Source organism: Phodopus roborovskii, unplaced genomic scaffold (genome assembly GCF_943737965.1).
Source record: "Phodopus roborovskii unplaced genomic scaffold, PHOROB, whole genome shotgun sequence".
NCBI classification, from domain to species: domain Eukaryota; kingdom Metazoa; phylum Chordata; class Mammalia; order Rodentia; family Cricetidae; genus Phodopus; species Phodopus roborovskii.
The window spans coordinates 22,384,074-22,394,161 of NW_026126558.1; the positions used below are offsets into that span (position 1 = coordinate 22,384,074).

The following is a 10,088-nucleotide window of genomic DNA, read 5'->3' on the forward strand; positions in this document are numbered from 1 at the left end:
TTCTTTGTTTTAAACTTGTACACAGTAGGATTTATATACCCAGCTGTCAAAACTTAGTGATTCTGGACACATATATTCAAAAGCTTTAGCAAAATCGTATCATTTCTAAAGTCTACATATGTTGTATGTAGTTTTACAAAAAGCCTGTAATCAAATATAAAAAAAGCGGCTTTTATTTTTTTTTTAAAAAAGAGTCTGTCTAATGGCACAGTTTTCTCCATATGCAGTGTACAAAATAATAATAATAGTTGCATTCTCAAACTTTCAGAATCCTGATACTGGATTAGATCACTATTTTAGACAAAGCTTCTTATCCATTCCATAATTTTAGGTTTCCTACAGTTTATTTCGTGTATGGATTCTCTGGTGTTTAGTAAGAGCTGAGCTCCTACTGAAGTTCTTCCCACATTCCTTACAAGCATAGGGTTTTTCTCCAGTATGAATTCTCTGATGATCATGCAGGTTGGTTTTCTTCCTAAAGGCACGCCCACATTCATTACATTCATAGGGTTTCTCTCCAGTATGAGTTCTTTCATGCTGAATAAGGGATGAACTTTGACTGAAGGCTTTCCCACAGTCAATACATTCATATGGCTTCTCTCCAGTGTGGGTTCTCTCATGTTGGGTAAGTGATGAGCGTCGACTGAAGGCTTCACCACATTCATTACATTCATAGGGTTTTTCTCCAGTATGAATTCTATGATGCTCTATAAAACTTGTACTCCTTTTAAAAGCTTTTCCACATATGTTACATTGATAGGGTTTCTCTCTAGGGTTAGACACAGGCTGCTGACTAAAGGTCTGTTCAGAGTCATAGGAATTTTCTCCAGCATGGATCTTCTGATGGTCAGTGAAGTCTGTAATGTGACTGAAGTCTTCTCCACAATCATTACAATGGTATGATTTTACTTCAGTAAGTGCATTCTCACCTTGAATAAGAGATATGTTAGGCTCAAGCACCATGCTGAAGTTACTGCTTTGGTAAGGTTTGCCTCTTTTATGAATCCTCATATGCTTATAAAGGGATGGGCTCTGACCAAAAGCCCTCCCACATATGCTACATTCAAAAGGTTTCTCTCCAGTGTGAGTTCTCTCATGTTGGACAAGGGAAGAACATCTACTGAAGGCTTTCCCACATTCCTTACATTGGAAGGGTTTCTCTCCACTATGTGTGACCTCATGTTGAGTGAGGGATGTACCATGCCTGAATGACCTCCCACAGAGATTACATCGGTAGGGTTTTTCTCCAGTGTGAATTCTCTGGTGTTGAACAAGAGAGGAACTGCGCTGAAAGGCTTTCCCACAGAGACTACACTGATAGGGTTTTTCTCCTGTATGTGCATTTTCATGCTGACCTAGGGATGAGCTGTGCCTGAAGGCCTTGCCACACACATTGCACTCAAAGGGTTTTTCCCCAGTGTGAATTCTTTGATGTTCAGTAAGCTGTGTTTTCCAGAGGAAGGTTTTCCCACAATCAGTGCATTCATGATGTTTCCTTCCAGAATAAACTCCTTGGTTTGTACCATTGGGATAAGCATCATCTTTATGAATTTTCTCATGTTTATTAAGTGATGATCGGTGAATAAATGATTTCCTACATTTATCACACTTATAAGGCTTCTTTTTTGCAGGGATACTACTCCAAGCAACTAACTCTGAGTTATAGTCTAAGTTATTTCCAAGTGTTTCACATTCACTAGGCCTTACACTTGAAGGAATGTCTAGTTGTGGAATCAAGTCTGTACTCAAACTAGAGTCTTCATCAAATTTGTTTTGCTCAAAAATTTTCTCTAGAGTGCTTATTTTTTTCTGGGAAGATGTTTCTGGCCCCAGATGTCTCTTCCAACTTTCCTGGTGCCTCTGGATATTGACATCCCAGATGTCTCCTAATGTGGCATGTGACAGGACATTTGTACTATGGGATACTTCATATTTGCCATGCTGAAGACTTGATGACTTGGTATCAGGCCTGGTCTTCCAGTCTGAAAGAAATATAAAGTGCAAAAGTTCCTAAGTTCCTTCCAGTTCAAACAAAATGCTACAGCATAGATGAGAAAATAAAATATAAATTATGCATGACTATTTTGAAATCAATCCTTTGGTCTGTGCAGAAGTCTTAAACTTCAGGAAAGAAAGAGTGAGGTGCCAGTGAATATTACAAATCCAGAGTGCCTGCCATGTCCATAGAATGAGAAAAGCCCATGTAAGTGGGGTGAGTTTGACAGAAAACAAAAGAATAAAGGAGCATAAGTGTGTGCGGTACAGGCACAAGCAAATGGAATCATATTCTGTCTTACATATTTCCATGTTTCCTGTCTATTTTGTGGGACAAAAAAGAAAAAAACTACCCTTTTCATACATCAATTTTATAATTTAAAGTCAATTTCATAATTTCTTTACAGCCACCTACTAGACAGCAGGCTTCTAAATATGCAGAGAAAATCTTTGGGCAAGGATCTACTGAAAAGATTCTTTGACATACTTGGGGGCCAAACACTATACTAAAACTGGAGAAAAAATAATGTTTCAGAAAGTAAGTTACTTTTGCCTTTACAAGTAGTAGTTTCAGTCTATCTGAGTTGTGATTCTACGTCAATCATCTCTCTTTTGTGTGTGTTCTTTAATGTATGTAATGTACGTATGTATTTTTGAAATAACATTTATTGCCAGGCAAACCTTTAATCCCTAGCACTTGGGAGGCAGAGGCAGGAGGATCTTTGTGAATTTGAGGCCAGCATGGTCTCCATAGCAAGTTCCAATAAAATAAAATAAAATTGCATTTATTCTGTGTGTGTGCATGTGCACACACATGCAGGCATCAGATCACATGTATTGGGGTTGGAGGAAAACTTGAAGGAGTAAATTTCCTTCCACTATGTGGGTCTCAGGGATCAAACCCACTCCATCAGACTTGGCAGCAAATCTGATGCTGAGCCATCTCACTGGCCTATTCAGTTTTTGAGACAGGGCTCTCACTGAACCTGGAGCTCACTGATTCAGCCAGACAGGCTGGCCCGTATGCTCCAGAGGTCCATCCGTTTCTCACTTCCCACCTCCTACCAGTGCTGGGGTTACAGATCTAAAATGAGGTTCTCATGTTTGAAAGCAGTCAGTTTACTACTGAGCCATCTCTCCAGTCCCCAAACACCTATTTAAAAAAAAAAAAAACTTTTAAAAGATTTATTATTCATTTTATTTTATGTGTATGAGTGTATGCATGTATGTACACTATGTGTGCCTAGTGCCCATTGAGGTCAGAAGAGGGCATCCTATCTCCTATAGTTAGAGTTATAAATAGTTATGAGCCATTATGTAGGTGCTAGGAACTGAATGTGGGTCCTTTGCAAGAGCAAGCACTCTAACTGCTGGGCCCTATCTTCAGCTCCCCAATCACCTCTATTGACCAAGTATTTATTTCAGTCAATAGATGTATTCCTAAGTCTGTTTTTACCACAGAGTTGTAATGCTAGATGACACATTAATTTTTAGGTTCTAAGAATGGTAAGCTTTAGGGCTGGGGAGTAGGCTCAGTGTTTAAGAGCACTCGTTGCTTGATTCCCAGCACCCACATGGAAACTCATAACCAACCATCTGTAACTCCAGTCCTGGAGGATCCCATGCCCTCTTTTCTGAGCTCTATAGGCATCAGGCATGCACACAATGCACATATATACATGCAGTCAAAACATGCATGCACATAAAATAATAAAATAAATCTAAAAGAAAATGGTTACCTTTAAAACCTAAGGGAAATTCAAGGAATGGTAGCTTTTAACAATAATTCCAGTACTTGGGAAACTGAAGCAGAATAGAACATGAGTTTGAGGCTGTATGGATACACGTAGGGAGATGCTCTCTCAAAAACAAAAACAAGGCCATGTGGTGGTGGTACATGCCTTTGATCCCAACACTCGGAGGCAGAGGCAGGCGAATCTCTGTGAATTCAAGGCCAGCCTGGTCTACAAAGCAAGTTTTAGGACAGCCAGAAGTACACAAAGAAACCTTGTCTCAAAACAAAAACAATAACAACAACAAAAATACTAGAGTATGGGTTGGAAGGGTGAGTGCACTTGTCAAAACCAACAAGACTGTACATATACTTGTATATTTTAGGGTATACAACATTTACTTAAAAAATAAAAATTGAAGCTTAGCATGTTCAAGCCTTTAATCCCAGCACTTGGGAGGTAGAGGCATGTGGATCTCTGTAAGTTCAAGGCCAGACTGATCTACGAAGAATACCAGGACAGCCAGAGCTGTTACACAGAGAAATCCTGTCTTGAAAAACAAGCAAATACATAAAATTAAATAAATACTGAGCCAGGCATAGTGGCACACACCTTTAATTTGGGAGGCAGAGGTAGGTGGATCTCTGTGAGTTCAAGGCCAGCATGGTCTATAAATTGAGTTCCAGGACAGCCAGGACTGTTATACAGAGAAACCCTGTCCTGAAAAACCCAAACCAAAAACTAAAACAAAAACCAAACAAACCAAAAGCCAAAAAATTATAGGGCTCATTAATAGAATAAGCTAGTAGAATGCTTGTGCAGCACACAGGGTCCTGGCTTTGATCCCCATTACTAAATAAACTGGGTGTGATGGTGCATATCTACATTTCCAAAACTCAGGTGGTGGAGGCAGAAGGACCAGAAGTTCAAGGAAGAGACAACTGGAGCTGGAAAGGTGGCTCAGGGTTAAAGTTACTCACATAAAAAGCATCAGGAGCCCTACATAAAATCTGTAATCTGAGCTCCAAGGGATCTCCCAAATAACAAAAACTATAAAAGTGACTTAAGCTAGAGAGGTGGCTCAGCCCTGGCTACTCTTCAAGGGGGTCTAGGTTTGATTTCAAGCACCGACTTGAAGGGTTCACAATTATTAATTCCAGTCCCAGGGGATCCAATGTTCTCTTCTGTCTCTGTGGGCTGCACATATGTGGTATGTAGACATTCATGAGGCAAAACACCTATAGTCTGTGTGTGTGTGTGTGTGTGTGTGTGTGAGAGAGAGAGAGAGAGAGAGAGAGAGAGAGAGAGAGAGAGAGAGAGAGAGAGAGAGGAGAGGAGAGAGAGAGAGAGAACAGGACTGAGAGATGGCTCAGTGTTTAAGAGCATGTATTGCTCTTGCAGAGAACCCAAGTTCAGTTCCCAGCAGCTGCACCTGGTAGCTAACAACTGATTATAACTCTAACTCCAGAGGACCCAGTGTTGTCTTCTGGCTTTGGTGGACACTATACACATATGCATGTACTTCCTATTCTTGCATACATATAAAGAAAATAATTTCTTTAAGAAACATAATAAACATGCCCTGAGATTTTTTTGTTTTCTTTTGTTTCTCAAGACACCCTGAGATTTATAAAGGATAGGTTAATTAAAAATATATATATCCTGGGCTCGGGATATAGTTCAGCTGGACCGCACTTTTTTTTTTTTTTTTTTTAAAGAACTTGTGCAAAGCCTTAATCTTTATTCTTAATATTCAATGGCAAAAAAGAAAAAGATATTAACTCTAGTTAATGATATGCATACTTATGTTCCCAACTTCCTTAAAAAACATTAAAAAGGTAATTTCTTTTTTTCTGTGTAGCCCTAGATGTGCTGGAACTAGCTCTGTAGATCAGGCTGTCCTCGAACTCAGAGATCTGCCTGCCTCTGTTTCCCAAGTGCACCACTACTGCCCAGCGAATATGCTTCTTTTTAAATCCTGAAGGTAGTGTTGAGTCCTTTGGAATTTGTGCTTAGAACACAGTGCTGTGAGATTAGGACCAAAATGCACCTTACACTGACCTCTTTCTGATTTTTGGTTTTGCTTTGTTTTGGGTAGGATCTCACTATGTAGTCATGACTGGCCTGGAACTCACATATCCACCTACCTCTGCCTTCTGGATGCTGGCATTAAAGGGATGTGGTAGAGCTAACTTCTCAAGACGGTATAAAGATGGGTGTTGTGGTATAAAGATGGGTGTTGTGGTATAAAGATGGGTGTTGTGGTACATGCTGGTAATCCCAGCACCAAAGACTCACTGTCAGCAGGAATACCTGACTAGGGAAGTGATGACAGGCAGAATGTCACCCAGAAATGGCTTCAGCTTCCTCTGCAAGTTGGACAGCTCCCAAGCCTCTCTATAAACTGTGCCACTGTCTACACTGATTTCCACGAGCAGAATTCTTACTCATTTACCTGGACAGAAAGGTCTTTGGATTTCTCTCTCTGAGATCCATGGCTCTTCTCCTTGCTCCAATTTGAAGATCACCTCTGGCTTGGACACTTGATACCCTGCTCATGGGTAAATACACAAGATTTGGGTGTTTGAGCAAGAAGACAAAGAACCTTCCTATAAGTCAGTACTACTTGACTTGATCCTCAGGAACTCTGAAGAGAAGAAAAGGTAAAACTCAGGGAGTTATGCTAGCAAAGTCCCCTTTTCTAGGTCTGTAAAATGATCTTTCAGGCTCAAAACCCTGGAAAGCTGCTCCCCAAAACATAGGCACCAAGCCCTGGACTTCCTCTCAGTTACCTAGGCTGCATGCACCAAAACAAACCTTAGCAACTGAGGAAGGAAACTTTGGCACTATGTGAGACAGCAGGGTACATAGTCCTTCCTTACCAAGAGAAACCAGGTGGCTGTAGATCTCCAGCATCACATCCCTGTATAAGCTCCTCTGGGCAGGGTCCACGTGGTGCCATTCTTCCTGGGTGAAGTCCACAGCCACATCTTTGAATGTCACTGACTCCTGTGGGATCACAATCCTGCTCAAGTAGGGACCAACTCCACAAATGCTCTTCTCAGAGTCTGGGAACTGACCTTGGGATCATGTGTTTGCTGCTCAAAAGGGAAATGTATCCCACAACCCTGCATATACCTTTCTCTCTTTTCCTTTCCCACCTCTTTCTCCAGGGTCTTGTGTAGCCTAAAATCAATATATGGGTAAGGGTGACCCTGAATTCCTGATGCTTTTGCCTTTACCTGCCATGGGCTAGGATTGCAGGCCTATACTACCATGCCCAGCTTATAACTTACATTCTCATTCATCTATCTTGCTGTTTTCCTTCCAAACCAAACCTTTTATACAGTTTCTCATTCCTCACTGCTTTCTTTTCTTGCTTTGTTATAAATTCAAACATGAAGATATAGGAATAAATAAAAAAATGATAACCTTTACCCACTTAGTCCTTTTTATCCCCCATATAATCATTCTCAACAGTTGGTGCATATACTTAGAAGTACCTGGTCCATGTTTTACACACATACTACAGGCACACTTTATGAAGCATCACACATATTGCTCTATAAATTATTTCTATGTATTTACTAATTCATAAGTATTTGTTATTACATGTGTGCATCTGAGAGTATGTCTGTGCACTATGTTCATGCAGGAGCCCATGAAGGTCTGGAAAGGTCATCAGAACCCATGGAACTGTGTTATAGGAGGTTGAGAACAACCCTGTGGCTTCTGGAAGCTGGGCCAGCTTCTGCAAGAGCAGTAAGTGCTCTTAACTAATGAACCACCTCCAGCCCCTACTCATGTACTAATTTCTGAGACAGATTCTCATGTATCTCAGGCTGATCTCAACCTCACTATGTAGTGGGGGTTGAACCTGATTCTTCCTTCTGTTTCTACTTCATAACAGTAGGACTACAGGCATGCACTACAACATCAGGTTTCTGTGGTGCTGGAAGGGAAGCCAGGGCTTCGATGCATGCTAGATAGGCACTCTACCAACTGAGTCCATCTCCAGCTCTACAATTAGATTTTTACATTAGACTTTCTTGGAGATCATCCCACACAGAATTGTACCTCATTGTTTTGAACTATTTCAGAAACCTACAGCACAGCTGTTATCTCAAGGTACCCACTGCTTGAAACCAACAGCATCCCACTGTACTACAAATTCAAGTCCCTCCCCCAAAACACTATTCAGTAGGCTACAGCTACACCCAATCTTGCTAGTTCAATAAAGGCCCACTTTGTATTTCCTGGAACCTTCCCTTTGCAAGAATTAACCAATCTTGACAGATTATAAAATCAAGCTTCAATTAATGTGATGAGTTGTAGTCAGAACCTATGTGAGGGATAAGGCAGAAGCCATCTTGGCAAATAGTGCTTGTTACCTCAGTTTGGGTTCCAGTGCACCAGTTTTAGAAAATACATTGTCTTGCCAATCATCTTTCACTTCGTGTGATCTCTGAGCTGAGACTCTTCTGTTTTCTCGCACTTTCTTCTTCCCCTCCTTTCCTCTCTCCCTCCCTCCCTCCCTTCCTGTTTCTAACAGTGTGGCCACATGAATGCAGGTGCCCAGGTATGCCAGAGACACCGACTCTCTTGGAACCAGATTACAGGGTAGTTGTGAGCTGCCTGGCACAGGTGTTGGGAACTGTAAACTGTTCTCTGCAATAACACGTGTGCTCTTATAGTAGGTGCTTGTAACTGGTGAGCCATCTCTCCAGCCCATCCTTATTTTCCCAGAGGTGCTGGGAATTGAACCTAGGACCTCACATATGATATGTTAGACAAGTGATCTACCACTGAGCTATACACTTAGTTCTTTCTTTAGAATGAATGGTAAGAGAGTGTGGATTATGTTTTCACTGATGTAAATCAATGGATAACGTCTGCAAATATGTCCAGAAAATGTCCCCTTTGCTACAAGAAGAATAAAATGGGTTAACAAATCAGCCCTTTTTGGAGGGGTGTCGAGACAGGGTTTCTCTGTGTAACAGCGCTGCCTGTCTTGGAACTCATTCGGTGGATCAGGCTGGCCTTGAATTCACAGAGATCTATATGCCTCTAGTTCCTGAGTGCTGGGATTAAGGGCGTGAGCCACCATGCCGGGCACAAATCAGCTTCTTATTAACTAACCCGAAGCTGGGACTACTGATGTTAAAGAAAAGAGAAAAACGAGCCGAAGGGGCAAGAAAAAAGAGATGGTCCTTTTTAGCTATGATGGTCTCAAACTCAGCGCGCCCAACCATCTCTGGCCTCTGCTGCTCTAAGCAGGTCTCGTCTGCCCCCTACTGTCTGTTTATGGGCTGTGGATGGGAAGCAGGGACTTCTCGTCTCATATTTCTATATTGTCACCCTACCTCTTTCCATTCCTTACTGAAGAGTTCAAACAACTTGCACAGCAATAAAGACTCAGTGCCCACAATCCCAATACATTTAACCCCCTTCCCCGCAAGATCGCAGTTCCCTAGTCCCCTCTAGTACCAAACAGCTTCACCCTTTCAGGAATCCCGCTCCAACCAGGTCTGGGCACTTTAAGAAGGATTTTCCTACACTAGGGGGCTCACAGTGATGAAAACTAAGAATCTCTAGAACAATAACTGTCCCGTAAACGCCCCCCCGGGGTCTCACAGGGTGGGATGCTCTGGGCGGTAGGGAAGGCTCGGCTCACCTGGGGCGTGGCCGTCGGAGGTCTCAGAGCCATTCCCGCCTCAGTGTGTGCTGGCTACCGTCCGGGGCTGCGGAGAGAGGACAAGATCATTCACTGGGCTACCCCAGGGCCCCACCCCTCCAGCCACTTCAGCCTAACGGCGGGGAGGAGCCCGCCTCCGCCTGCTCCCTCAAGGCCAAATGAAAGGCCCCGCCGCCTAGGGACGGTCCCTCCGGCCACGCCCAGCCCGCCCGCAGGACGGTGGGCGAGGCCGGGAGGACAGCCTCCTACCCACGGCACTCGGAGTCACCGCCTCCGGGTCTTCGGCATCCGCGACCTCGGGTCCGCCCCTCTAGCGCCCGCTGCAGTCTCGGTTCTCGGCGGTGCTGTTCCGCGTCCGGGCCAGCTTCGCAAACCGGCCTCCGTCACCGCAGGGCCGGACAATGGCCACAGCGGCGGGCGCAGAACGACAGTGCGCCTGCGCACATGGAGCCTCGCGCCCGCCCACTCACGGCCCAGGAACTACAATTCCTAGCTTATCCTTGCGCGCCCTCCCTGCAGAGATGCTCTGCTCCCTAGTGGGCGCTGTAGTAAGAGCACAAGAAAGCAGGCAATGTGGGGGTCAAAGTTTTTGTCTTGGGCAATTGTGGGTGTGTGTGTCTCTGTGTTGACTCGTTTCTGGAGCTGCTAGAATTTCGCCTCGTTCC

At 43.3% G+C, this 10,088-nt stretch overlaps 1 protein-coding gene across 1 annotated transcript; it reads right to left on the bottom strand.

Annotated features, from left to right (window-relative positions):
• Positions 1 to 229: 229 nt before the first annotated feature.
• On the bottom strand, positions 230 to 9,851 carry Zfp90 (ZFP90 zinc finger protein). Its single transcript, XM_051201423.1, has 5 exons — positions 9,673 to 9,851; positions 9,403 to 9,469; positions 6,611 to 6,737; positions 6,184 to 6,279; positions 230 to 1,982 (listed from the first exon to the last, which is right to left on the bottom strand). The coding sequence occupies exons 2-5, from the start codon at positions 9,433 to 9,435 to the stop codon at positions 337 to 339; spliced, it is 1,902 nt and encodes a 633-aa protein (XP_051057380.1). The 5' UTR covers positions 9,436 to 9,469; positions 9,673 to 9,851; the 3' UTR covers positions 230 to 336.
• Between the last annotated feature and the right edge of the window lie 237 nt (positions 9,852 to 10,088).